Raw genomic sequence first — 27,685 nt, 5'->3', positions numbered from 1 at the left:
GGGATGGGAGGGAAGGAGAATCACTGGGTGAATGCAGCCAAACCCACCGTGCTTCTCCGCATGTCTCCCAGATATGCTGCTTCTGTCAATGAACCCCTATGACTACCACTTCTGCAGCCAGGGTGTCATCACTGTGGACAACATGAACGACGGCGAGGAGCTCATGGCCACTGATGTAGGTCTCTGGTGGGAGAGAGGCGGGTCGGGGCGCCTGCAGTGTGAGGATGTGTGAGGCTGGGGGGAGGTCAGGGAGCAATTCCAGTGCCCTTAGCTCAGCTGGCCCCTAGAGGAGCCCAGATTTCTCTGATCCTTCTGTCCCCTGCCACAGCATGCCATGGACATCCTGGGCTTCAGCGTGGATGAGAAGTGTGCCTGCTATAAGATCGTGGGGGCCCTCCTGCACTTCGGCAACATGAAGTTCAAGCAGAAGCAGCGGGAGGAACAGGCTGAGGCTGACGGCACTGAAAGTGAGGGGGCCTGACCCTGGCCTGACCTGGTCATCATCTTGACCCTGATTCTAGTGTCCTGTTCATGACCGTTAACCTTAACCCTTGTCCACAGCCTTTGATTTAAGTCTTACCTGGTCTTGATTGTAACCCCTGATTTCTCAATCCCGGACCCTCACCCTTCTGAGCCGTACAGTTTGCCTGCCCTGAACTCAACCTCTCCCTGCCTCCCTCTTCTAACTCCAGGCAGAGACCAGTAGCACCCCCAGGTGCCCGTATTCTTGCCCTCCTCCTCCTTTACTGCCCCCCTGCTGTGTGCCCTGCCAGGTGCTGACAAGGCTGCCTACCTGATGGGGGTCAGCAGTGGGGACCTCCTTAAAGGCCTTCTGCACCCCCGAGTGCGTGTGGGGAACGAGTACGTGACCAAGGGCCAGAGTGTGGAGCAGGTGAGCTGTTTGCAGGCCAGGGCTCACCTGGAGACAGTGGAGCAGGGTACCCTCCTTGCCAGGTCCCAGCCCAGCCTCTCCACACCTCCAGGTGGTGTTTGCCGTGGGGGCTCTGGCCAAGGCCACCTATGACCGGCTGTTCCGGTGGCTGGTGTCACGGATCAACCAGACCCTGGACACCAAGCTGCCCCGTCAGTTCTTCATTGGGGTCCTGGACATCGCTGGTTTTGAGATCTTTGAGGTGAGAGCGGGCCCACACCCCTGGGCTCTGTTCTCTCCAAGGCAGAGGACCATGGGTGGGTGGGGGCCAGAGCCCCAGGACTCTGCCTGGAGGTGGCGGTGAAGTCGTGCACATCCCCGTTCCTCCATGGGTCTCCCCGTGTGTATCTGATGAGCCTGGCACCTCCCTCTATAGTTCAACAGCTTTGAGCAGCTGTGCATCAACTTCACCAATGAGAAGCTCCAGCAGTTCTTCAACCAGCACATGTTCGTGCTGGAGCAGGAGGAGTACAAACGGGAGGGCATCGACTGGGTCTTCATCGACTTCGGCCTGGACCTGCAACCCTGCATTGACCTCATTGAGAAGGTGGGGCCTAGAGCAAGACCACTGCAAGGGGAGGGGGATGGGGGTGTGGCAAGTGAGCAAGAATGAGCGTGTGCCGGCTTGTGAGCGAGCGTGTGCAAGCACCCGTGTATGTGTGCAGTGGTGCATCGATATGAGCTTGCGTATGTGAGTGTGGCTCTGTGTCTCTGTTCGTGTGTGTGAATGGCAGCGCATGCATGGGTGTGAATAGATTTGTTGGAGGTTGTGTGAATGTGTGTTGGTGGGTACGTGAGTGTGCACCCAGCACTGTGGCCAACAGCCTGTCATGGGCACACACGATTTTGCAGTTCATGAGGGCCTACTGCAGCCACAATCTCACCGGACCTGCCTGGGGTAGGCAGGGGAGAGTATGTCTGCTAATTTATTTGATTGATTGTATCTATTTCCCTGTTGTACAAAGACTGCAAGAAAGAAAAATCAAAGAAAATCTGAAAACTCAGGAGTAAAGGGAAAAAAATTATATATTTGCCCCCTAACCCTACTACAGCCTGTATCTTGGCACTTTGGTTAAGTTGCCTCCAAACCCTTTATCCTGGACGTGCATTTTCTTTTATAGACTCAGACTCATATCCCATCTTTTTCTCTGAAAATGTATTTTTAACATTGAACATTGCTGAAGAAGCCACAAGAGTTCATGCAGCAGGTGATTTTTATGCATTTCTGTGTCCTGCTTTTGCATAGTTGGGTGGTCAACAGTTTTTGCTGTGAGATCAGCACTGAAAGTATTCATTTCAACACTTAGTAGGTTAGGAAATTGAGGTCTAAGGGCCTCCCTGCTAGTAAGTGAGGAAGCCAAAATTTGAACTCAGCCGCCTTTTTTCCCCCTTTTATTGTGTGTGTGTGTGTGTGTGTGAGAGAGAGAGAGAGAGACAGACAGACAGACAGACAGACAGACTACAGACATCAGGAGGTGGGTGGGTACAGAGATTCCAGTTTGAGTTTGTGCACCTGTGAGCAAAGAGGATGACCCAGAGCTGCGAATCATGCGAAGGGAGTTCAAAGCCAAGAAACAAACTTCTCTTTTGGAAGACAGGACTCCTGGGTACCCATCTGGTTTCTGTCCCTCCCAGCAATGGCTGAAGTTGGGGGACTGGGAAGGCTTCCAGAAGGAGGGGTTCCAAGATATGGGATCTGGCCCAGTCAGGATGGGCTGGCTTGATGATGGCCCTTCAAACTTGTTCCCTGTCCCCAGCCACTGGGCATCCTGTCCATCCTGGAGGAGGAGTGCATGTTCCCCAAGGCCTCAGACGCCAGCTTCCGGGCCAAGCTCTATGATAACCATGCAGGAAAGTCACCCAATTTCCAGCAGCCACGGCCTGACAAGAAGCGCAAATACCAGGCCCACTTTGAGGTGGTCCACTATGCGGGCGTGGTAGGTGCCTGTTGGAATCCCAACCCTTGACCCACTTCTTCCCTTCTCCTGGTTCCCCAACCTTGCTCAGCACCTGTCTGGTCTCTGCCAGGTGCCTTACAGCATTGTGGGCTGGCTGGAGAAAAACAAAGATCCGCTAAATGAGACTGTGGTCCCTATCTTCCAAAAGTCGCAGAACAAGCTCTTAGCCACCCTCTATGAGAACTATGCAGGGTCCTGCTCCAGTGAGTACAGAGGGACAAGGTCACCATTCTATAGGGCACTCACAGAGTGACGTCCCCCAGAGTGACTGGTCCCATGTCTCTCCTAGCCGAGCCCCCCAAGTCTGGGGTGAAAGAGAAGCGTAAGAAGGCAGCATCTTTCCAGACGGTGTCCCAGCTGCACAAGGTGAGGCCCAGTCAGGGCCCCATGCAGGCCCTCACCTGCCAGTCTCCAGCCCCATCCCTGGTCCCTGCTCTGTCCCCTGCACCCTGGGCGGGCGGCTGTTAAGACTTGCAGTGATGTTTAACTCCTCTCTTGTGAACATCACAGCAAGTCTGTGCTGCTTCCCGTCCGCACGCTGCCTGGGCAGGGTTTGGGGGGGAATGGGGTGGGAGCCACGGGGCCTGTGGGAGGCATGGCGATTGGATGGGGGAGTGAAGACTTAGGCGACTGACAGGGCCCCAGTCAAACAGAAGAGGGAAGAGGGTGCCAAGGAACAGTGGAAGGACAGATGTGCAGAGGCATGCTTAGACGCCTGGCTCACCAGTCCTCAGCAGGCTGATCCACTATGGTTTCCAATTCTGCTTCTTGCCCCTCTTGTGCTTTCTCCCCTCTCCTCACCCCCAGGAGAACCTCAACAAGCTGATGACCAACCTACGGGCCACACAGCCCCACTTTGTCCGTTGCATTGTCCCCAACGAGAACAAGACCCCAGGTAGTCACCCCAGGGCTGGGTTGGTGGGGTGAGGACATTGGAGGGAGGGGACAAGGCAGACTTAGAAGCTGGGTCTTCCCTCTCCTCAGGGCCTGCGTGGTCTCAAAGAAAGCCCCTATGTGGGCTGTTGGTCTTTCTCTGGGGCATGAAGGTGTGTCCATTGACTTCTAAGCTTTCCCTTTAACCTCCACCACAACCAGGGGTCATGGATGCCTTCTTAGTGTTACACCAGCTTCGCTGCAATGGGGTTCTGGAGGGGATCCGGATCTGTCGCCAAGGATTCCCCAACAGGCTGCTCTATGCTGACTTCCGGCAGCGGTGGGTGTCTGCCTGCCCAGCCCTGGTTTCCCACCACCCCCCTTCCTGCTCCTATACAGCCACCTTCCCCCTTGCCCTCCCTCGGGTGTAGGCAGCAGCCTGAGGGAATGGGAAAGGCACACACTTAGAGCCAAAGGGATCAAGGTTCCAAGGACTGAGATTCCAAACACTGAACATGGAGACTGGGCTGGCACCCCGATGGGAGATGGTGGTAACTGAGACAGGGGTGGGCTAGGGGAGTAGCCATCAGGCTTCGGGTATTTGAGGTGTAGCCAGTAGGCCATGTTAATGGATTGGATAGGGAATAAGAAAAAGACAAGGGTGATCCCAGGTTTGGGGCCTGAGCAACTGGGGAGTAGATGTGCTGAGATACCAAGATGGGGCTTTTCCATATTATGGAGTGGGGAGGGATAGTGGATTGAGTTCCACTTTGACCAAGTTAGGTTTGAAATGTCTTCAGCCGAGGTTCGAGAGGAGAAGTCAAAGTGGGGCAGGCAGGAGCTGGATATGGATTTGGGAGTTGAGTGAGGGGCCCATAGACTAGACTTTGTGTAACGCCAGTCAGTGCTGTTAGCTCCTTCCCCCTTCCCTTTATATGTTTGATTTTATCAGCTACACATGTCCATAGCCCCCCTCCCCTGAAGTACCTGTAGTCATGCACACTGACGTATGCATGTTGGCACAAATATAGTTGGCGTGCTTCCACGCATGTGCATGCTCGCTCGCTCTCCCTCCTTCCTCCCCGCCCACCCTTGTTTTGTGAGTTTGTTTTTTCATGTAAGAGAGATTCTCCTTATCAGCAGACATAAGTCTGTACCATCCCCCTTTTTTTTTCTTTTAATTAAGACTTTTTTAAAGAGCAGTTTTAGGTTCACAGCAAAATGGAGGGGAAGGTACAAAGAGATTTCCCATATGCCTTTGCTTCCCCCGCCCCCCAGCCTCCTCCATGATCAGCATCCCTCACCAGAGTGGGACATTTGTTACAGTGGCTGGGGACAGGAGAGTCACCCAAAGTCCATAGTTTACGTTAGGGTTTGCTCATGGCAGTGTACGTCCTGTGAGTTTGGACAGATGTATTAACGGCATGCAGCATCATTCCTTTTGTTCTGGCTATAGTATCCCAGAGTCTAGTGAACCGTGCTTTGTTTATCAGCCCCTGGTGAGGGGTCTTTCACGTTTCTCTAACCTTAATGCTATGGCCACAGCCACCTGGACCCACAGAAGTGGATGTGCTGGGTACCCTTGCTCTTGTTTAGAATTCTCTCTCTCAAATGTTCTTTAGGCTTTGATACACCATACCATATCACCTTCTTTATATTTTTTGCCTTCTAAAAAAATAAGATGAATTACAAAAAATTGTAACTTAAAAAATTATGAAAGTGTTGCATGCCTGTTGTAAATACTACAATCTCTCTCTCTTTTAAGTTTATTGAGAGAGAGTGCAAGCAGGGGAAGGGCAGAGAGAGAAAGAGAGAGAGGATCCCAAGCAGGCTCCGCACTATCAGTGGAGGGCCTGACCTGGTGCTCAAACCCGGGAACCATGAGTTCATGACCTGAGCCAAAATCAAGAGTCAGATGCTCAACCGACTGAGCCACCCAGGCACCCAATACTACAATCTCTTAAAGAACTTAATTAATGAATGCATTTAAATGCAACCCAAGGTTTGTAAGCAGACTGTGCTCAATCCCCAGTGTCACCATGCTCCCCCACTGGAGCCTCTGCTGTGGCCTCTGGGAGGCCTTCGAATATTCCCTTGCTCCCCTGCCCAGCCCCCTCCTCAGCAGCCCTCCCGTGCTCTCCCAGGTACCGCATCCTGAACCCCAGTGCTATCCCAGACGACACCTTCATGGACAGCAGGAAGGCCACGGAGAAGCTCCTGGGCTCATTGGACATTGACCACACCCAGTACCAGTTTGGCCACACCAAGGTCGGGGCACATAGGACTTAGGGCTGACCTGGGGGTGGGCAGTCACACTGGACAGGACACATGCAGGTGGCTGGGGGTTACACCTGGTGCATCCTCCCCCACCCCAGGTGTTCTTCAAGGCTGGGCTTCTAGGCATCCTGGAAGAGCTTCGTGACCAGCGTCTGGCCAAGGTTCTGACGCTGCTACAGGCACGGAGCCGGGGCCGCCTCATGCGCCTTGAGTATCAGCGCCTGCTTGGAGGCAGGTGTGTGTGGGGAGGGAGCAGCAGACAGGGGTAGGGGTGTGACCACAGTATCCTGGCTGCCGGGACCACCAGGCTCTCCAACCCTGTGATATTGTCTCTCATGTGGGTCAGACTATCCCTGCGGCTGGTTAGGTGTCTCTGAAGGTGCAGGGTCCTGTCTTGTCCCCCTCAACTGCCAGTTTCCATTTCCTCACCTCAAAATCAGGATAAGATCACCTTTCTCTTCACTCCAGGCCACTCAGTGTGGTAATAATGACAACCAGTGTTTCCCGAGACTCTTAAGTGCCAGGCCCCAGGCAAGAGGCTTTATTTGCATGATCTTGCTTAAAGTGCCAAACAGTCCTCAGGAGGCGGGCACGTGATTATACTTCATCAGCAGAGCTGCTCTCTGAGTCCGAGAACCAGTCACAGCTGGCTAGTGGTGGGGAAGCTGGGGTGTGAGCCCAGGCACGTGACCCCAGAGCTCCAAGTATATCAGGGTACATTCCTGGTTTCTTCAGGACACTTGCAAGGACCACCAGGACATTTAGGGCTTTCTGAGCCCTTACCCTGGAGGTAGACCCATTTGATCTTGGGCCTCTCTCTCCACCTCACAATAAAGCAGAGGCATTAGATCCACTTGAGATCACATGCTGAAGCGTTCACCGTGTGCGGAGCCCAGCCCAGGGCAGGTGCCCAGGAGCATCGGGGCTGTTACCGTGGAGGGGCAGCACTGGGCCTCCTGGCCACCCGTGGCTTCCCCTCCCCAGGGATGCCCTGTTCACCATCCAGTGGAATATCCGCGCCTTCAATGCCGTCAAGAATTGGTCATGGATGAAGCTCTTTTTCAAGATGAAGCCATTGCTGCGCTCAGCGCAGGCCGAGGAAGAGCTGGCGGTCCTTCGGGCAGAGCTTCGGGGGCTGCGAGGGGCACTGGCTACTGCGGAGGCCAAGCGCCAGGAGCTGGAGGAGACACACGTCAGTGTCACCCAGGAGAAGAATGACCTGGCCCTGCAGCTCCAGGCAGTGAGTAGGGGAGGAGAAGGGAGATGGAGGGTTTCCATTGGTGACCTATGCCCCTGGCACTCCAGAAAACCCCAGGCTGCTTTGAGGAAACACAGCCAGACCCCTGGTCAGGGTGGACACGGTGCACCATACGGGTGCTCAGGATCTGGATCTTTCTTCCGAGTCTCAAACATGCCATGAGATGAGAGACTGTGGGCTCACGTCCCCTATCAGAGTCAGTCTGTTCCCGTGTCCTGATGCTCCTGCCCCATGCTACCTTGGCCTCCTGCTAAAGCTGCAGTGGAGCCCCATCTCCTTGGCCCTCCTTCATTCCTGTCCCTGACACAGACCCATGCTCCCTTCTCTGGTTAAGGGCCATGGAAACCCAGGGTACATTACGTACCCAGGCACGTAACAGTAATGGCCAGAGGGCAGGGATCAAGGGTCTGGAAACTTCCCAAGTCCACTGAGTCATTCCTTCCTTCAGCAAACACTATGAGTATCACCTGTGTGCCAGGCCCCACAGTCGCTCTGAGGACACGTTGGTGGGAAGTCAGGCCTGTGGTCACAGAACTCACCTGCTAGTGGGCAAGCAGGGGTGAGGAGCTGGTGAGGCGGGAGAGAATACCCAAGCCAATCACGGCACAGCTGCCTGTCCCCTTGGAAGGCCATAGCCCAGAGCTCTCTGAGAGCCCTTGTTTGGGCTTCTCACTCTGGGTTGCCCCAGCCTGTCTGACGTTCCCCTCTTGATGGTGCTGCTTCTACCCCTGCCCATCCCTTTCCCTGAGCCCCCAGCCCAGCACACCTGAGCCCCTTTGGGGCCAAGAGCAGGTCATAGGCATTCCTTGGTCCCCAGCTGAGCGTGGGTGTCACACGTTTGCATGGAACTTTTTTTCCGGGGCCTGGCCTCGTGTCCCTCGGCTGGTTTGCCTGGCCATGGCTCTGTCCCATTCCCCATGTCCCTCTCCAGGAACAGGAAAACTTGGCAGATGCTGAGGAGCGCTGCCACTTGCTGATCAAGTCCAAGGTGCAGCTCGAGGCAAAGGTGAAGGAGCTGAGTGAGCGGCTGGAAGATGAGGAGGAGGTGAATGCCGACCTGGCCGCCCGCCGGCGCAAGCTGGAGGATGAGTGCACAGAGCTCAAGAAGGACATCGACGACCTGGAGCTGACACTGGCCAAGGCCGAGAAGGAGAAGCAAGCCACGGAGAACAAGGTATGGTCTGGGCCAGGTGGGGGGAAAGGCTCCGAGCCAGGGGGCTGGCCGTGGGGCCAGGCAGCTGCTGCTCTCCCTGCGGGCTCTGTGACGCCCCTGCTGGGTGGCCCAGGGCAGGTCACTTCCTCTCTGTGGGCTCCCATTTCCTCCTGTCAGGTGGGGTTAATAGCAGCACTTCCCTCATTAGGTTGAGGATTCAGTGTGTGACCACCTTTTGCTTGCACTCAGCACAGGGCTTAGCGCACAGCAGGTGCTCAGCAAATGCCAGTATTTTGTCATCCATCCTGGCTGGTAAGGCCCGTGAGGGCAGGAAGCCCCTTTCCCGGCTCTGCATCCCCTGGGTGCCTCTGGATCCCTTCTGCCCCTGACCCCCTAGCACAGCCCCACGTGGTTCACAGGGCCGGGAATACTGACTCATTATACAGGAGGGAAAGAGGGGCTCACTCAGGTGCTCACAGGGGAAACCAGGACTGTCTGGAACACCCGTTATACCGAAAGTAGCTGGCATCTACTACTAATTGAGGCTCAGAGTGAAACGACTTGCCCAAGACCCCCCCTAGTTGGAAGGGGCGGTTGCTGTGACCTGGCATGGTGGCTCCTTGCACCAGAGTGTGGGAGGGGCATCCTCACGGTGACCCTGGCCCTGGCACAGGTGAAGAACCTGACAGAGGAGATGGCGGCACTGGACGAGTCGGTGGCCCGGCTGACCAAGGAAAAGAAGGCATTGCAGGAGGCCCACCAGCAGGCCCTGGGTGACCTACAGGCCGAGGAGGACCGCGTGAGCGCACTGGCCAAGGCCAAGCTCCGGCTGGAGCAGCAAGTGGAAGATGTGAGTCCTGGTCACAGCAGGGGCCTGTGTGGTGGCGCTGGGACAGCGGGGCCAGTGGCTCACGCCTGGGGGCTGATCATGCCTACCCCTCCTGCGCCATAGCTGGAGTGCTCCCTGGAGCAAGAGAAGAAGCTGCGCATGGACACGGAGCGCGCAAAGCGCAAGCTTGAGGGTGACCTGAAGCTGACGCAGGAGTCGGTGACGGATGCTGCCCAGGACAAGCAGGAGCTGGAGGAGAAGCTCAAGAAGTAGGCATGGGCTGGGCGGTGGCAGACCGGCAGGCGGCCTCCTGAGCCTATACCCCGGTTCTCCCTCTGGACCCTCCAGTCAGTTCTGCTTCACTGCAGGCGTTGAATGTGTAGGGTTGAGATGGGAGTCACTCAGGTGCAGGTGGTCGTGTCCTGCCTTCCTTGCCCCCAACGGTCCCAGCGAGGCTCTGGTGGGGGGTGGTTTGAGAGGGAACACAGGGATGAGGTCGCTGAGGGCTTGGTGCCTCAGGTGGGGAGGAGGGAGACTGGAGGACCAAGGGACTCCAGGCAGGTTGATGGAAGTGAGGACTTGCGCTGGCTCACGGCCCCCTCCACCTCCAGGAAGGACTCTGAGTTGAGTCAGCTGACCCTGCGGGTGGAGGATGAGCAGCTCCTTGGGGCACAGCTACAGAAGAAGATCAAGGAACTGCAGGTGTGTGGGGCACGGGGTGGGGAGTGCGGGAAGGGCCAGGGCCAGAGGCACGCAGAGGTGACTGCTGCCGTCTGCCTGTCCCCAGGCTCGGGCGGAGGAGCTGGAAGAGGAGCTGGAAGCGGAGCGTGCAGCCCGGGCCCGCGTGGAGAAGCAGCGAGCCGAGGCAGCCCGGGAGCTGGAGGAGCTGAGCGAGCGGCTGGAGGAGGCCGGTGGGGCGTCCGCAGGGCAGCGTGAGGGCTGCCGCAAGCGCGAGGCCGAGCTGGGCCGGTTGCGGCGGGAGCTGGAGGAGGCGGCACTGCGGCACGAGGCCACGGTGGCTGCCCTGCGACGCAAGCAGGCTGAGAGCGCGGCCGAACTGGGCGAGCAAGTGGACAGTCTGCAGCGGGTGCGGCAGAAGCTAGAAAAGGAAAAAAGCGAGCTCCGCATGGAGGTGGATGATCTGGGCGCCAATGTTGAGACTCTGGCCCGTGGCAAGGTGTCTGCCTCCTTCCTGAGTCTAGCATTCTGACTGAGCTCTGATCCCATGCCCATCTAGACTCTAAACTGATCCTGACTCCAGCACTGACCCTACCCCTGACCCTGTACCTGATCCTGACCCCTGACCTATTTATCAGTCATCCATCCCCAACCCCACACTGGTCCTGACCTCAAACCCTGATTCCTAACTCTGGGCCCTGACTCCAGGTCATTTTTGACCCAGCATCTAATTCTAACCTCTCAGTCCTTGACCTCTGTCCTGACTGGTCCTGTCCCAAATCCCGGCACCCAGCCTTGACCCCTGACCTTTGTACCACCTAATCCTGACAGCTGACTTATGAGCACTGTCTGCAACTGACTTCAGACTCTAGTATCCTAACCTCATCCTGGCCCTCTCACTTCTGACACCCATCTTTAAAAAAAAAAATTTTTTTTACATTTATTTTTGAGACAGAGACAGAGCATGAACGGGGGAGGGCCAGAGAGAGAGGGAAACACAGAATCTGAAACAGGCTCCAGGCTCTGAGCTGTCAGCACAGAGCCCGATGCAGGGCTCGAATTCACAGACCGCGAGATCATGACCTGAGCCGAAGTCGGACGCTTAACCGACTGAGCCAGCCAGGTTCCCCCAGACACCCATCTTTTAAAGCCAGGGTCCAGCAGTAGAATCTCTGACCCTGAACTTGGGGCTCTGCTTTCCCTTTGATTCCCGGGCCCATGTCTAGCCTTCTAGTTCCCAGTCCAGGGGTCCTGGCCCTGATTGGCAGCTCCAGACACTGCCTTGTGATTCACAAACTTGTTCTGACTCCTGACCCTGGATCCCAGGCCAGTGCCGAGAAGCTGTGCCGGACCTATGAGGATCAGCTGAGTGAGGCCAAGATCAAGGTGGAAGAGCTGCAGCGGCAGCTAGCAGATGCGAGCAATCAGCGTGGGCGGCTGCAGACTGAGAGTGGTGAGGCCGGGGGCTTGGCTGGGCCACCCTGGGGCCTTGGCGCTGCCCCTCACCCGCCTGACCTGCCACTCACCCTCGGCCCCGCAGGGGAGCTGAGCCGCCTGCTAGAGGAGAAGGAGTCTCTGATTAGCCAGCTGAGCCGGGGGAAGGCCTCGGCCACCCAGAGCCTGGAAGAACTGCGGAGGCAGCTGGAAGAGGAGAGCAAGGTGGGCCGGCCACCTGCTGCTACAGGGCTGGCAGGGTGGGCCCTGGGGCCACCAGCCCGGCCCAATACTGAGGTCACTGAGGTCCTTGCAGGCCAAGAGCGCGCTGGCCCATGCTGTGCAGGCTTTGCGGCATGATTGTGACCTCTTGCGGGAGCAGCACGAGGAGGAGGCGGAGGCCCAGGCTGAGCTACAGCGGCTGCTGTCCAAAGCCAATGCTGAGGTGGCCCAGTGGCGGAGCAAGTATGAGGCAGACGCCATCCAGAGGACGGAGGAGCTGGAGGAAGCCAAGTGAGCGCCTTAGCAGCCTGGCCATCACCATGAAGGGGTGATGCCTGAGCCTCTGAGCTTTCAGGGGGTGAGGGGGGAATACGGGGACCTTACTGCCAGATTCCCTTGACTATGCGGTCCATACTATCCGCTCCCTTGGCCTAGAAAGAAGCTGGCACTGCGGCTGCAGGAGGCAGAGGAGGGAGTGGAGGCTGCTCATGCCAAGTGCTCATCACTGGAGAAGGCCAAGCTACGACTGCAGACAGAATCAGAGGACGTGACCCTGGAGCTGGAGCGGGCCACCTCGGCGGCTGCAGCACTGGACAAGAAGCAGCGGCACTTGGAGCGGGCGCTGGAGGAACGGCGGCGGCAGGAGGAGGAGACACAGCGTGAGCTGGAGGCTGCCCAGAGGGAGGCCCGTGGCCTGGGCACTGAGCTCTTCCGGCTGCGCCACAGCCACGAGGAGGCGCTCGAGGCTCTGGAGACGCTCAAGCGGGAGAATAAGAACCTGCAGGGTATGATCTGCTGTGGGGTTACTGAGGGTGCCCTGCTCGGGCCACCTGGGATCAGGGGTGAATGAGGTGCCCTGTTCATTCTGCAGAGGAAATCAGTGACCTCACAGACCAGGTCAGCCTCAGCGGGAAGAGCATCCAGGAGCTGGAGAAAGCCAAAAAGGCTCTGGAAGGGGAGAAGAGTGAGCTTCAGGCCGCACTGGAGGAGGCTGAGGTCAGGGACTGGCCACAGGGGCAGGGCGGGCACTGACCTGCTGCTTCCCTGGCCTCCCCTCTCCTGCAATGCATGCTCACAGCCCCCATGCCCATGCTCCAGGGAGCCCTGGAGCTGGAGGAGACCAAGACTCTGAGGATCCAGCTGGAGCTCTCCCAGGTCAAGGCTGAGGTGGACCGGAAAGTGGCCGAGAAGGATGAAGAGTGCACTAACTTGAGGTAGGGCGGCCAGAGCCGACCCTGTCCTCTGCCACCCCAGGATCCACTCCTCCTCTTGATGCTAACACCCCTCCTGTCCCCACTGAGGGCAGGAGAAAAGCAGACAGGCAGTGTGGGCTAGGCCCCTCTGTGTGCACAGGCACCTTGTTTGCCCCTCCCCTGGGCCTCTCTCAAGATCAGGACTATTGGCCCCAGTCTAGAGGCCAACTTTGGAGGCTAAAGGACGTGTTCAGGGTTATACAGTGCAGGCAAGAGCCAGGGTTCAGCCATGTCTGTCTGCTGTGGAGCCTCACTCTTGTCCGTGAACTTAGTTCTGAGGGTGACAGGCAGTCCCAAGGGGCTAGAGATCAGGGAAGGACAAGTCGCTTATTCCCACAATGGGTTCACGTCTACAGCATTCCTTGGCGTAAGAGCAGGTCTAGTGCCTGTGCCCACCCCTTTCTCCTAGGCCACAACCCCCACTCTCCTCCCTCCTCCCCACAGGCGCAACCACCAGCGGGCAGTGGAGTCCCTGCAGGCCTCCCTAGATGCGGAGACTCGGGCCCGCAACGAGGCACTGCGGCTCAAGAAGAAGATGGAAGGTGACCTCAACGACCTGGAGCTGCAGCTGGGCCACGCCACCCGCCAGGCCATGGAGGCGCAGGCAGCCACACGGCTCCTGCAGGCCCAGCTCAAGGAGGAGCAGGCCGGGCGGGACGAGGAACAGCGGCTGGTGGCCGAGCTCCGGGAGCAGGCCCAGGCCCTGGAGCGGCGGGCCGTGCTGCTGGCCACAGAGCTGGAAGAGCTGCGGGCCGCGCTGGAGCAGGGCGAACGCAGCCGACGCCTGGCGGAACAGGAGCTGCTGGAGGCTACTGAGCGCCTTAACCTCCTGCACTCGCAGGTGGGGCCGGGAGGCCGCGGGGATGCTGGCGGCGTGGGCCTGCCGGCCGGCTCTGAGACTCCACATCCCCACAGAACACGGGCCTCCTGAACCAGAAGAAGAAGCTAGAGGTGGACCTGACCCAGCTGAGTGGCGAGGTGGAGGAGGCTGCCCAGGAGAGGCGGGAAGCCGAGGAGAAGGCCAAAAAGGCCATCACCGATGTGAGGCTGGGCTGTGGCCGTGGGGGCACCTGGAGCTGAGACCAAAGGGACTTTCCCCTCCTGACCAGGCTCCCCCCCACCCCACTCCACCCCACCCCATCCACCAACAGGCGGCCATGATGGCCGAGGAGCTGAAGAAGGAGCAGGACACGAGCGCACACCTGGAACGGATGAAGAAGACGCTGGAGCAGACAGTGCGGGAGCTGCAGGCCCGGCTTGAGGAGGCTGAGCAAGCTGCCCTCCGCGGCGGGAAGAAGCAGGTGCAGAAGCTGGAGGCCAAGGTGCGTGCGGCCCTCCCAGGCCGGGGCAGGGGACGAGGGGGCAGCCTGAGGATGGGCTCTGGGCAGCAGGCCCATCCCTGGCTACTCGCAGGTGCGGGAGCTGGAGGCTGAGCTCGACGCGGAGCAGAAGAAGCACGCTGAGGCCCTCAAAGGGGTGCGGAAGCACGAGCGCCGGGTCAAGGAGCTCGTGTACCAGGTGTGTGACTAGGTCCGCCACGAGGCGGGTGGGGGTGGGGTGGCCGGAACTGGCCCAGTCTGGGCAAGATCTAAATCGCCTTTGCCTGCCCAGGCTGAGGAGGACAGGAAGAACCTGGCTCGCATGCAGGACCTGGTGGACAAGCTGCAGAGCAAGGTCAAGAGCTACAAACGCCAGTGTGAGGAGGCGGTGAGTGCACTGGGGTCTGGGCAGCTGGAACTTGGGAACAACTTCAGCGCCAGTTCCAGGCTCCTCAGCCAGAGATGATGACAGTGAGCAGTCCACTCCCTCTCTCGGCCCTGTATTGCCCATGTTGGCTTTGTGTGTAGGCAAGCTGCCCTGAAAGGGCAGTGATCTAGCTCAGTGACCCCACTGTCCCAGTGGGAAGAGCGATCATTTCCTACCAGCTTTAGCTAGAGACAGGACCCAGCTGTCCCTGAAGGGACCCCATGTGCTTTCCCTTCTGCGTGCCTCTGGAAGGACTGCCTTACCTCCCCTTCTTCCTGCCAGGGGCACTGGTGATAGAGAAGGTAGAGGAGCAGTTGACCGGAAGCCAGGCCCCTCTGGGGAATGGGACGGGACCAGACTGACTACCTATCTCAGTTACAAAGGGTGACCAGGAAGGCCCTTTGTGTCCCCAGGAACAGCAGGCCAGTACTAACCTGGCCAAGTACCGCAAGGCCCAGCATGAGTTGGATGATGCGGAGGAACGGGCAGACATGGCAGAAACCCAGGCTAACAAGCTGCGGGCACGGACCCGAGATGCCCTGGGACCCAAGGTGAGAGACTGCCATGGGGCACCCCTTGCCCTCTGCATGGGGGAGGGAGGATGGGAGGGTGAAGCTCACTCAGCTACTCCTGTCCCCATAGCACAAGGAGTGACCCCTGAGCTCTGAAGACGATGCCTGCTGTGTGTCGTCTCCTGCTGCACCCTGAATAAATGCCATGTCTGCGGCTCCAGCTACTTGCCTTCTCCTTTTTTGAGGTTCAGGAGAGCAAAGGAACACACAGTCCCTGGACAAAAGTCAGGTCCACAACAGTCATTTAAAATAAAGTTCTTTAATAGTCTCCATTTAATTGGTTTATTTGTTGTTAATAAATTGGCAACACAAGGAGGGGCCAAGGGTGTGTTCCTAGCCAGGCTCCTGTGTGTGTGGGCTCAGGCAGGAGACGCTGCCTTGGGGCAGGGCACAGCCACCCGGTGCCCCAAGGGATGGAAGAAAAGGGTCCCCACTTCTAGGGAAACCCCCTGGGATGAACACAGCGGCCAGTGAGCAAACAGAACCAGAGTCGCTAAAGGAAAACAAGGGAGGGAGGGATAGATAGGCAAGGGTGGGGGAAGGCAGCGTCCTCTGGTAGCCCCCACCCCTGCCCGCGGGGGCTCAGAAGCCTTTGCCTGGGTCCAAAGGCCAGAGCAAGCTTGGCTCACAGATTGGAGGAGGGTGCCCGTATCTCCCTCCCCACCCCGGGACTGACAGCCAAGAGACAGGGCAAGAGCTCAGACAGAGCTATTTTTTAAAGTTCCTTTACCTCTCTCTGGGTGGGCTGGGGCCCCAGGGTTCTGAAGGAAGGGTGGGCATAGTATCCCTGTCCTTATCATGGGGGTCTTGAGGGAACTGAGGTTCCCCAGTGACCTGGGGCCCTCAGACCCAAGGGCTTCTAGATGCTCCCTCCCCATAAGCTTGTACCTGAAGACCTGGGGCAGACAGAGTTATCGGGGAGGCAGGGAAGGGGAGTGACCAGGCAGGGTGTGTGGCACACGTACCCACGCTCACCCACACTGGCCCTGGCCCGGCAGCCTCCCGAGGCCTGGCCCAAGGTCACTCCTCGGTGAAGTCCCTGTCTATGTCCATGTAGGGCTCCTCAATGTAGCTGACGAGGGCAGAGGGTGACTGGCGGTCTGGGTTCAACAGGATGGACACGGTCTCTTTCCAGTATGAGAAGCTGATGCAGGAGCTCTGGGCAAAGAGAGAGGGGCTAGGCTAGGACGCCTGGAGGACCCAGGCCGAACCAGGCACCCCGTGGGGAGGGCTGGCAAGGCGACAGAGAGCTACCACACAGCCCAGGCAGAGACCACACCCTCAAGACGGCCCATGGCCTACCCACTGGGAGGTTGGGGTGGGGCGGGGGGGCACTCACATTCTCCAGGCAGGTGCTGTCCTTGTCCTTGTGCAGGTAATGCTGCTGCCAGAAGCGCAGCAGGTTGTGGAAGTTGTTGAGTAGGAAGCCGGGGTACTTCTTGCTGTGTTCCATTCGCTGCAGCAGCCGCAGGTACAGGGGCAGCCGCTCTTTCCGCCGGGCCAGCATCAGGATCACCAGGCTGGTATTGAGGCAGCTGACGTTCTCCTGCGAGGCGCCAGGCGTGCCATGTTAGGTGCATGCAGGTAGCCCCAGTGGCCCCTGGTGGATCTGGGGTGCCACTGGGCAGGGAGGAGGGTGTCTCATGCCACGCACTGAGCTGCCCCTGCACAACCCTGAGAGGATAGGGCATGGCGGGCGGGGGTGGGGGGGGGGGTCATCGTCAGTGGTCTAGAGTCCATTCCTCCTCCAGAATCAGTTCAGGCATCACTTCTTCTTGGGAGCTCTGGTTCCCGGAGCTTCCATCCCCAGGGTGGGGCAGGGTGCCCGCATTAGGTGCAGCTACCTCACTTTCTAACTTCTGCTCAGCACCGAGCTGGAAGGGTCTCGGGCTGGTTCACTGTGCAGCCCCAGCCCAGTGCCCTGCCTCGGTAAATGTGTGCTAACTGAAGGAACAAAGAACCACCTCTGAGGGGTTGAGCATTAACCCCATTTTAGAAAAGAGGAGTGTGAAGCTTAGGGAAGGGGAAGCTGCAGTTACTTAGTGAGGGAGTGGGAAGTCACATCAAGTCCAATCCCAAAGCCTGCACAGCAGGAGCTCGGAGAGCACTGAACAGGGAGTCAAGAACTCCATGCCAATCCTGACCCATCTGTGACTTCAGAGACCTCTTCCCTCCTCAGGCCCCATCTGTAAAATGGCACAACGGTCCCTCATTGGAAAAAGTCCTCAGAATAGCTGGCGGGGTTTCCTAGGAACCAACAGACGGATCAAGACACATGTCTAGGGCAAAGATGGGACAGATCAACCCCTGGGCTCTGGGATGAGGGAAACTATTTCCAATCTCCCTTCCCCTCCTGCATGTCTGCAGGACCTCTCACCTGGGTCAGTGTCTGCACGTGGATGATGTTGATGAGGCGGAAGAGGAAGGACATCTGTGTGGGCACCTGGGATATGTAGGCAAGCAGGCGGCACTCGGACAGGACCTCAGCAACTGGGGACAGAGGGGCAGAGGTATGACAGCAGGCTCGGAAGTTGGTCTGTGGCTCAGGCCCAGGGACCTGCCCCTCAGGCTTGTAGCCAGGCCCCACTGGGGTCCTGACTTTGGAGATGGGAGCCCCTGCCATGAAAGCAACACAGGAAAGGCCGGATGCAGCAGGAACAAATGTCCAGCTGTGCTGCCACCCAGGCTGAGTCTGCATTCTCATTACACCCCCCCCAGGAGTTTACCACCACCTTTCCCTCAGTCCCTTGCGGGGTCCTCCTCTCTGAGGCCTCCCTCCCTCAGGCTTCACCGTCTCGATCCCTCTATTCCCAGGCGATTCCAGGCAAGAGAGGAAGGGTGTTCAGTTTTCTGCATTCCATTTGCACGACAGTTTCTTTACTTTTATTAAAATCTACATGTTCATTAAAGGAAGCACGGACGATAGAGAAAAGTCAAAGCGCCAAGAAAATCTCCCAGAGAGCCATAACCTGGACCCCAGCCACGTGGGCATTTGGCGCAGCTACTTCTGGCCGTTTTGTCTCCTTGCTAGATGCTGGGTGTCTGACACCACTGTGGCCACACTGGGCCGATTCACCCTGGCACCGTGGCTTTTCCTTACCTTTCATGTCTACCTGATTTTCGAACCGGTCCAGCGACAGCGTGACGCAGCGCACCAGCATGTTGGAGTCCACCAGAGAGCTGTTGATCTGCTTCAGGAACACCTGGAACTGCAGCAGAGGCCCAGCTCAGGCGGGTGGTGGTAGCTCCCACTGAAGGTGGCCGCTGGCCGCACAGGGCCCCCATCCATCCAGGCCCAGCTGTGTCTCATAAGACTGAGGCCCAGACGAGCCGGGTGGCCAGCCCCCCAACAGGAGCTCGAGCCAGGGCTGACGGCAAGCCCAGTGTTTTCTACACTGATGATGGGCGCTGGACTCCCCTCATGTTCACTTCAACTAGTTTGCACTGGGTTTCTATCAAACACACCCCGTGAGGCTCACACACTGGGCCCGATCCTGCCCTTCTGGGGCTCATTGTGTCACCCACCTGCATCAGAGCCATTTTCACAGCCCACCTGCTCCCACCCTCACCCCTGCCCACAAGTAGCTGAGACGGTCACCCCTGTATACCCAGGGTCCAGCACAGAACCAGCACAGTGCAGAGGTGAATGGCCATTCGCTGAAGCCGGCCCACTGACTCCCCAGTATTCTCCAATTTCAAACCAGCACCCAAAGACTGGGAAGGACCGGGGCTCCAAGATAACTTCTGAATGATGCAGCAAACCCCATGGAGCCCGGGTTAGTCTTACCTTTGCATCAGTGTTGATATATTTATTAAATCTCTTGAATGCATCAACATTGAACTTCATCAATTCCCCCAGAAGGTCAAAGTAACTCTGGAGCACATCCCTCGACTTGCACTCGCTGTCCACGATGCAGTACAGGATGTGCTGGGGTGGGAGAGGACAGGATGAAGGCAGGAAGGTGGCTGAGCCCTGGGGCCGAGAAGCAGATGTGGCTGCCGCCCCCAGGCTGTGCTCAACCAAGCTGCCCACTGTCTGCCTCCCACCAGGGCCTGGCACATAGCTCAGACCACATGACATTTGCTTTGAGTTAAGCATCCACGTCAGTTGATGGAACTCATTTCCCTGTCTAGATTCTCATCTGAGGATGCTGGGCACTCCAAGGGCAGGGCCAGGCATTACACACACCACCAGGAGGCTGGGGGTGGGTTGAGGTGTGCAGTCATGACCTCTTGCTTGCCCAGGGCTCTCCAGCCGGCAGGCGAGGGGAGCCGTCTCCAGAAGTAACAATGGCCACTGCCTGAGCACTGAGGCCATTCAAGTAAATGAAGCACAGGATTTAAGGGCACAGGACACATTTTGACCCCATGGTTTGTCTTTATATTTATGAATAAGAAAGTTTATACCAAAATCGATGAATTTTCATCAGGAACAAAAGCCAGTTTAACTCTTACAATAGAGTTTTCTACAACAGTTAAACTGTTTCCATTTTTCATTTGCATTTTCCTGAAGTTATGCTGATTTAGATCAATTCCTTATGGATTTTACAACAATTCATGGGTCAGTTTCTTGTTTGTATCCTTTTTTTTTTTTTTTAAACCAATGATATCTCTGGCCACTTTGTTCCCTGCCTCTTGTAAATTCTGCTTTTTCTGCAGACCACTTTACAATAAAGGAGAATTGACTTTTGGTCAACAGCAAAATATCCTCAGGGTCAAAAGGCCTTGCTGGGTAACTACAGACTCTTACACTCTTCCATGGCCACCCCCCAGATCCCTCAATCATCTGTTAAGCACCTAAGGAACCCACACTTGGAAACTCAGGGGAAGTCCCAGGACAACTGCACTGGCATTTCAAAATAGAGATTTGGTCTGCTCCTGACCAGCTGTCTAAGTCTCACGAAGGAGAGCAATGCATGGGGCTAGGGGGAGAACGGGACACCCAACACCCTGGCTCCTCCAGGCTATTACCTCCAGAAGGCCTCGCTTCAGCAGGAACATCTGGTCTGCATAGGAGGTGGTCCCTCGGAGGAAACTCTCCACAGCCCGGGCTTGCCAAAACCTGCGACCCAAATGTTGACCCCTGGCCCAGGTGGCTAAGGCTGCCCTCTTCTGGCCCATATTCCATTCACCAAGGGGGCTGGGAGATGTTTGCTGTCTTGCTTGCTTTATTCGACATTCACTGAACATCTACTAGGCGTCAGGCCTCATACTAGGAACTGGGGACATAGCAATAGTCCTTACCCTCATGGAGCTGACAGCTCAGTGGGGAACTGTCGTCTATTTGGTTCTGTCTGGAAGAAGCTGTGTCTCAGAGAAGATGGATCCAGGATTAGAGGGCTGGCTACAGTAAGTCACATACGAAAATACACTCTAGCTTTGCCCCTTCAGAAGAATAGAAGGACAATGGAAAGTGGTGCTGAGAGTGCATGAGGGAACCTGACAGATCTGTACAGATGGGCTACTGAGCTCACTTCTGATGGGCTGTCGTAGAGAAGAAGTGGCCCTGAGGGTGGGGGGTAGAGCTGGGATCAATGAGGGGAAGACTGGACAAGGCAGGCTGAGTTGACAGGGGGCACATGTGGGCACGAACCTATTGGTAGATCACACCCAGCCCTGACCAATGCCTCCCTTACCCGCTACTTCTGTCCACAGCCTTCACAACTCATCTTAGGTGAGCCAGAGGAGCTCTGGGGAGCCCTCCCTGTCCACACCCACCCCCCCTCAGCCCCCAGCTGGATAAGGAGCTTTCCTTTGTTCCCAAGCCCCTGGGGCAGGTCCTGGCTCTATTTCTTTCCACACTGCACTCCAACAGGTTTCTTTACACGCCTGTTTCCCACAACCCAGGGAACTCCACGGGCAGGGGCTGCAGCTATTTCCTACCATCTGTCCAGCGCCAGCACAGAGTAGGTGCTTGGTGAATGCTTGGTTAGTCCCTAAAATATACTGCTGGGATGCAGCAGAAGCTCATGCACACCTGTGGAGTCAGACCCCCTCCCCCCCCAGACTAGTCGGATATCCACAGCAGAAGCTGGTAGTCACATGAGGTATTTCTAACCACTCGAGAGAAACGCTTGGCTCCTGGACCCTTCAGGAGTGGCAGGTGCCTGTCCCCAGACCTACCTGAATGATGATTCGGCTGGCTCCTTCTTCATGACCTGCAGCAGACGAGTTAATAAGCCCCTCTTCCCATCACACACCAAACTCCTGAAACAAAACAGGTACATCAGTGGCAGACGTGAGGCTGACAGGGCCAAGTTCCACTTGGCCAAGGGGCTGCTATCTTGGGGCCCTGGGGTTGGATCTCCCTGCTGGTTTAGGTGGGTGAAAAAACCTGGGACATTTCCAAACCTGCAGAATGCCCCCCAGTTCCATCTGTGTCCAGAGGACTCCAAGGACTCCTGCAGTCTTAGAACTGAAGAGCCAAGTGTACCCACACCACATCTCAGGCCAGCTTTCCCTTCCCAGACTCACTGGCAAGTGATCAGAGGCCAGAAAAACCCAGAGTCAGTGCTCAGAACCGCTGGAGGGCTGTTTACACCAAAGCGAGTTTGAAATGCCAGGACAGAGTCTACCAGATGGGGCAAAGTCTGTGCCAACAGGGTGAGAGAGGGAGTACCCTGGCCCCCACGTTCAGCTCCGCTGGCTTTGGACAAGTCCCTGTGCCTCTGGGCCTCAGCTTGCTGGTCTAGGAAGCAAGATGTTCGATGAGGAAATGACTTGGGCTGCATCATGGGGAACAGATGGCCAAGCAGGCAGGGATTCTGAGCCCTTAAACTCCCTCTTCAAATAGAACAGCTCTACTTTTATCCCCTCCAGACATTATGGACTATGCACGATTTTATTTGAACAGATTTCTCTTGCTTTAAAAAAAAAAAAAAATAGAGCCTGGGAATTATGACTTCTGTTGCTGGCTATAGTCCTCCCTGCCCTGACCCTCAGGAACCTGTGACCTCCCTGCTGGTCAGAAGGTGGCACGAGAATAATCCAGCTAATGGGACTTATCACAGGGCAAGAAGCATGTCAGCAAAGGTGAGTGACAAAGGAGTGGGCAGAACACATGTGACTTTTGGCAGATGACCTCTCCAAACCCCTGCTCCCCACTCTGTAAAGTGGAGATGATGATGGCACCTCCCTCCCATGGCTGCTGTGCGGCCCCAGTGAGGTAATGCAGGGGACATGAGGACAGTGCATGACACCCAGGAGCCCTCAGGACATCGGAGCTACATGTGAAAGAGAAAGGATAAGTACCAGACCTGTGGGCACTCATCTGTGAACCCGGGGGCATGCAGGCAGCCAGGGCAGGCTGTGGGCCAGAGCTGCATGCCACCCACCTGTCAGTGTTGAGGACGGCTTCCACCTCAGGGATGTTGGCCTTGAGAGAGATGGCACTGAGTTCGTTCAGCTCCTGGTTATTGAGCAGCAGGTACTTGTTCCTGCAACAAATGGATTGGAAGGGGTAAAGGACAGGCACCAGGCTAGTTCCCTTCTTGCCCAGTTCCTGTGGTGAGAGCCAGAGAATCTTCCAGGTGCCCTCCCCTGCCATCACTTGCTCCTGAGGTGGCAGAAGGGCACAGGTGAAGGGAGTCTCCCTGGCTCCCGCCCCTGCCCCTTTGCCTGCCACAGTCACTAACAAGGCCCATTCCCTCAGCATTTCCAGGCCTTTTGTTTGCCACTGAACATTTTTTTTTTTTTTAATGTCTCTTTGAGAAAGAGAGAGAGTGCGAACAAGCATGCCTGCACACAAGTGGGGGATGGGTAGAGAGAGAGGGAGAAAGAGGATCCCAGGCAGGCTCTGCATATCAGCGGAGAGCCTGATATGGGGCTCGAACTCACAAACCTCAAGATCATGACCTGAGCTGAAGTCGGACTGAGCTACCCAGGCGCCCCACCACTGAACATTTCCTTTTGCTTTCTCAAAGGCACATCCAACTTGGTGATGTCCAAATCAAACTCAGCATTTTGCTTCTCAAACCTGGCTCTATTCTGGCATTCCCACAGGGGCCTGAGGCAGCTGAGACACTCCCTCCTGCGCCCTTCATCTTTAGGCCTGGCATCACCCAAGCCACGTGGACAGAAGCAGCTTCCTAAATGGTCTCCCCCAGGAACTGATTCAACACACAGCACCCAGGGAGATCTTTAGAAAATGGGACTCTGACCAGGTTACTCTACTGTCAAAAACACCCCCACAATTTCACAAGCTTTAGACTATATAAAATCTAAGCCCAAGAATTTGACTGACAAGGTCCTGTGGCTGAGCCACCAACCACTTTCACAGCCTATGGGCCAAGCCCCTCTTCTTTACATCGTTCGCCACACTGGCCTTCTTGAACACACGGTGCTCCACCCTGCAGGAGATTCTGCACACACCATTACTTCTGGAACAGACCCTCACTCTTCCTTTTCACCCAATTTACCACTACCGACCCTTCAGGTTTCAGCTGACAAGTTGCTTCTGCAGGGAAGAGCTCCCGACTACCCTCTGGCCAGTTCAGGGCCCCTATCAAATGTTCTCTTACAGAAGCATGCTCCCTCCCTCTGAATACCACCTCCATCCGTCACTGTGCACCGGGTGGTGTGACTCTGATTAATGTCCCTCCTCCCTTCCAGGATCGTACCCTTCACGAGACCAGGGGTCACGGCTAATTTCACTCATCACTGTCTCCCCAGAGCCTAACAGTGCCTAACACATACAAGTGCTCAGATTTAATAAGAGTCTGATGAAAGTTAGGGACCCACTTCCTCAGAAAAAAAGTACACATTCAGAACATACTGGTGCCATTTTTTAGAGTGTTCACATACTTTCTGGAGCTTAAGTCCTTCAGACAAAGAGCCTCTGAAAGAGGATGATCAACATGATCCAGACAAAAGTAGCCAAGTGGAGGCCCTTGGCCACATTTGTCCTCAGGCACTTTCTGGTAGCTTACACAATGTTTCAAAAGAATTTAAGTCAATGTTTAAAACCAGGACCTTCCACATAAATCTTAATTTCTAGCTTCCCTTGGGGGAAAAAAACTCAGAAGCTATGTAACAGCGGGCCCAGTTTCCTGTATACCAGCAGTAGGCAAGAGCTAAGCAGTAACTGCCTGTGTGTTCCAGCTCACGAAAGTCCTTCCATCCCACCCCTTACCCTCGCCATAATGTCTCCCCAGTGCCAAGGTCAAGGGGTCAGCTGCTATTCATCCCTCCCCCGGCACTGTTTTCCTTAGAGCAGAGAATCACTCTCTTGTGCATTCTCCACTGAAGGTAGAAAAATGAAAAATGAGAGGGCAGAATATGGCTTCAAAAAAAATGGGAGAGGGTACATCTCCTTGTGCAGGTGAAGAATATTCCACCTGTTCAATAAGCAAATACTCAGCCCACTTTGCCCACCTGAGGTCCCTGTGAAGGGCCAAGCTGTCCATTCCTGGTTCAGAGGGACAGACAGTTGAGGGACGTATTGACTCCAAGGGTAACAAGGAGCCAGCAACTCTGTACTCCCTTCCTGAGGTGGCAGTGAGGGCTCAGGGGAAGATTGGCACAGGGCCTGGCACAAAGGAAGGGCCGCATGAATGGCAGCTCTTATTACACTATTGTCAAAGTGCAGCCACACGTGGTAACCATGTGACAGCTGCCCTCACAGCTGCCAGGTCCTCCGGAGCTGAGGTCTGAGACAGGGGAGAAGCCCTTGCAACAACTGGCCTTCCAAGGACAGTTCGTACTTACTCGTGGTGGTCGCTGAAACTCTGGAGAAGCCTCAAGAACTGTATCTTCAAGGTGATGTCCTAAAACACATATGCATCCTTGATGTTAAAACCATCACCACAACGTTCCCAATGAAAATAAAACATTCTGGTGAGAGCCTGGATGTGTCGCTTTGCTTCTCTGAGCCTCTGTCCTCACACACAATGAGGACTTTTCTATAGTCAGAAACTCTTCGCTGACTTCCACAACTGGCCAATAAGAGATTAAGCTGCTGCGGACCCTTCCTGCTATCCCCCGCTTCCACCTACATGTTGAATAAAAAATAACTAAAATTCTTTTAAACGTGAGGCTAACTTCATAAGAAAGGAAAATCCATAGGAATCAGAAATGAAGAAAGGACTGCGTTCAGAGCAGTGAGCACAAGAGCAGATGGTCAGCAGCTCTGGGTGGGATGGAGAAGTGGGAATGACATTTACTCATGCCAGGGCTTGGGTTTAATGCCCTTCAGGGACTAGACAGAACCCCGTGCCCATGTAAAGCCTGGTAAGCATGTACACTTGGTGAAACAAGGGTGAGAAAAACCCCACTTATCAGCCCAGGGAGCTGGCAAAGATGCCTGTTTCTGCCCGGGTGCTACTGGTGGTGAAGGGGAGCCCCCCGAAGAGAAATCTGGCACTCAACATGAAAACTTGCCCTGTGGCACTTACTCATAAAGAACCTGGCAGACAAAAGCAAGTGTTCTGAAGAAATACTTCCAGAGGCAAGGCTACATTCCAGAACACGAGGTCACATTCCACCCTGAGGGGAATATGAAGATTCAAATGCAAGTATTAGCATCCCATGAGCAATCCAAGACCGTAAAAAAAGTATGTTACAAGTAATGAACATTAACATAATAAAGACCAAGTCGTTTTTGACAAAGAACCAGATGTCTCAAAATGCAGAATACATTCAACTTGAAATTAAAAATTCGGATGATGGGCTGAGAGGCAAATTGGACAAGGCCAGAGAAGAACAGTAAGCTGGAAGGTCAGGCGCTGTGGGAAGTCCCCAGAACATGGCACAGAGACCAGGGAGAGCCTATGGCACTGATGGCCGTGTGTGGCACTTCAAAGTCCCAGAGCACTGTCCTCCTGATGCTGGTGATCAAGCCTCCACGTGGCCCACAAGGACAGTGGGCAAAGGGAGTGTGACCTTCCTCCTGCAAAAAACAGGCTCAGAGATTCAGCGACTCGTTCAAGCTCTCCCAGCAAACTGAGCGGCATAGAGGCCTCCTGACTCCCAGTTCAGTGCTCTCTCCAGTGCACCATAAGAGAGACCAGGTAGAGGTGAGCCTCTGACTCCTTTAAAAAAGAAAGCACCCTAAAGCCCTTTCTGGCCACAGACCATTGTGGTGCATGCTCTCAGAGGGCAAAACCTACCACCAGTAGATGTGCAACAGTGTGGGGCTGCATACAGAACAAGGGGAAGCCTGCCACTAGGTAACAGAGAGGCTTTCTGGAGGAAAGGGAGCGCCCTGTCCTAGAGGTGTGCACGAGGAAGCTGACAGAGGGCCTCAGAAGGGACTTCTGCACAGGTGGAGGGGTGGGGTCAGACCCTTCTCAAGGCAGCTTCCACTTAAGGGATCATATAGACTAGGACTTTATTTCTACTCTTTCAAAAAATGAGATTTCAAAGGGTCAACAGCAGTCCTGGAAACAAGTACTCCTGGCAAATAAAGCCCGTATGTTGCCACGTTCCCCAGCTCACCGGGCTACAGTCACAGTTCTGGTTGTGACCATGGAGGACAAGGGCAGATGCTGAGTGCTTCCTCCAAATCAGCTTGTCGAACAAATTATTGAGCCCGGGGATCAGCTTGAACTCTGCGATCATTCTGTGAACCTGGATGGGGTAGGAAGGCAAAAAAGCATTACAACAAACATGCTGTGAAGATCCATCAAAATCTCCTGCTCGGCACGTTCTAAACAATCTTTGAGGATGAAGAAAGCAACAGTCAGTAGGGACTGTGGAGGTTTAAAGGAAATACCTCACTTAGCCACCCCTCTCCACACTCCCACTATGCACAGACACACTTTTGCACTCTACTCACAGATCCCCACAATACTCCTGGAGTCACACTGTATGGTGGGTCCTCTTTTAAGAACACAAGTTTTGGATTCAGGGAGTCCTGGGTTTGACAAGCAGCTCCAACACATACGAACTTAATAACCTTAATCAAATTTCTTAATTTGTTTGTTCTTAGTTTGTTTCCTACTCATATCATTAAAGTATAAATACCCCTCATGCTTCAGAGTAGGAATAGATTTCAACTAGAGACAAGATAAACATATTTAAAAGATGTAAACCCTAAGTATCCTAGAAAAATCTATGCAAAGATTTTTTTTTTAATTTTTTTTAAACGTTTATTTATTATTGAGAGACAGAGTGAGACAGAGCATGAGCATGGGAGGGCAGAGAGAGGAGGAGACACAGAATCCGAAGCAGGCTCCAGGCTCTGAGCGGTCAGCACAGAGCCCGACGCGGGGCTCGAACGCACAAACTGCGAGATCATGACCTGAGCCGAAGTCGGATGCTCAACCGACTGAGCCACCCAGGTGCCCCTGCAAAGATTTTTGTAAACGACCATACGAGAAAGATTTTCTAAAATATTAAGTATACCTAGAAGCCAAAAGAGAAGACCGTTCAATTCAATCATATAAACCTTTAAAAATTCTCTGTGGCAAAATTCACAAAAAGCAAAGTCGTAAAGTCAAATAGGAAAATGGAGAACATAGTGGCAATCTCACATCATAGGCAAAAAGCTAGTTTCCTCTGTAA

The 27,685-nt window shown here is 55.3% G+C and overlaps 2 protein-coding genes across 4 annotated transcripts in view; one reads left to right on the top strand and one right to left on the bottom strand.

Moving 5' to 3' along the window:
* The window catches only part of MYH7B (myosin heavy chain 7B), a 35,122-nt gene extending 19,670 nt beyond the window's left edge, over positions 1-15,452 (top strand). The window contains exons 13-43 of the mRNA XM_049650930.1: positions 72-175; positions 329-467; positions 774-892; positions 984-1,133; positions 1,308-1,478; positions 2,689-2,868; positions 2,960-3,092; positions 3,179-3,255; positions 3,697-3,784; positions 3,985-4,102; positions 5,907-6,030; positions 6,138-6,274; positions 7,024-7,279; positions 8,229-8,471; positions 9,124-9,300; positions 9,403-9,548; positions 9,891-9,981; positions 10,067-10,456; positions 11,284-11,410; positions 11,498-11,616; positions 11,708-11,904; positions 12,049-12,398; positions 12,485-12,609; positions 12,712-12,827; positions 13,311-13,707; positions 13,782-13,907; positions 14,018-14,188; positions 14,280-14,384; positions 14,478-14,573; positions 15,026-15,163; positions 15,255-15,452. Coding sequence (XP_049506887.1) covers positions 72-175; positions 329-467; positions 774-892; positions 984-1,133; positions 1,308-1,478; positions 2,689-2,868; positions 2,960-3,092; positions 3,179-3,255; positions 3,697-3,784; positions 3,985-4,102; positions 5,907-6,030; positions 6,138-6,274; positions 7,024-7,279; positions 8,229-8,471; positions 9,124-9,300; positions 9,403-9,548; positions 9,891-9,981; positions 10,067-10,456; positions 11,284-11,410; positions 11,498-11,616; positions 11,708-11,904; positions 12,049-12,398; positions 12,485-12,609; positions 12,712-12,827; positions 13,311-13,707; positions 13,782-13,907; positions 14,018-14,188; positions 14,280-14,384; positions 14,478-14,573; positions 15,026-15,163; positions 15,255-15,266 — 4,922 coding nt within the window. The 3' untranslated portion in view covers positions 15,267-15,452. The remainder of the gene's footprint in view (positions 1-71; positions 176-328; positions 468-773; positions 893-983; positions 1,134-1,307; positions 1,479-2,688; positions 2,869-2,959; positions 3,093-3,178; positions 3,256-3,696; positions 3,785-3,984; positions 4,103-5,906; positions 6,031-6,137; positions 6,275-7,023; positions 7,280-8,228; positions 8,472-9,123; positions 9,301-9,402; positions 9,549-9,890; positions 9,982-10,066; positions 10,457-11,283; positions 11,411-11,497; positions 11,617-11,707; positions 11,905-12,048; positions 12,399-12,484; positions 12,610-12,711; positions 12,828-13,310; positions 13,708-13,781; positions 13,908-14,017; positions 14,189-14,279; positions 14,385-14,477; positions 14,574-15,025; positions 15,164-15,254) is intronic.
* Positions 15,428-27,685, bottom strand: part of TRPC4AP (transient receptor potential cation channel subfamily C member 4 associated protein) — a 69,068-nt gene continuing 56,810 nt past the window's right edge. For 2 of the 3 annotated variants that reach the window (XM_049650924.1, XM_049650926.1), the window contains exons 10-20: positions 26,618-26,749; positions 24,890-24,948; positions 22,519-22,620; positions 21,308-21,391; positions 20,156-20,246; positions 18,972-19,112; positions 18,285-18,393; positions 17,562-17,674; positions 16,524-16,730; positions 16,150-16,342; positions 15,428-15,677 (exon numbers count right to left, since the gene is read on the bottom strand). In XM_049650924.1, coding sequence (XP_049506881.1) covers positions 16,205-16,342; positions 16,524-16,730; positions 17,562-17,674; positions 18,285-18,393; positions 18,972-19,112; positions 20,156-20,246; positions 21,308-21,391; positions 22,519-22,620; positions 24,890-24,948; positions 26,618-26,749 — 1,176 coding nt within the window. In that variant the 3' untranslated portion in view covers positions 15,428-15,677; positions 16,150-16,204. The remainder of the gene's footprint in view (positions 15,678-16,149; positions 16,343-16,523; positions 16,731-17,561; positions 17,675-18,284; positions 18,394-18,971; positions 19,113-20,155; positions 20,247-21,307; positions 21,392-22,518; positions 22,621-24,889; positions 24,949-26,617; positions 26,750-27,685) is intronic. The other variant, XM_049650925.1, reaches the window with a different exon arrangement.

The sequence above is a fragment of the Panthera uncia genome (genome assembly GCF_023721935.1).
Source record: "Panthera uncia isolate 11264 chromosome A3 unlocalized genomic scaffold, Puncia_PCG_1.0 HiC_scaffold_11, whole genome shotgun sequence".
Classification (NCBI taxonomy): domain Eukaryota; kingdom Metazoa; phylum Chordata; class Mammalia; order Carnivora; family Felidae; genus Panthera; species Panthera uncia.
The sequence above is the reverse complement of the archived record's forward strand: the minus strand, read 5'-3'. Positions and strand labels throughout refer to the sequence as shown.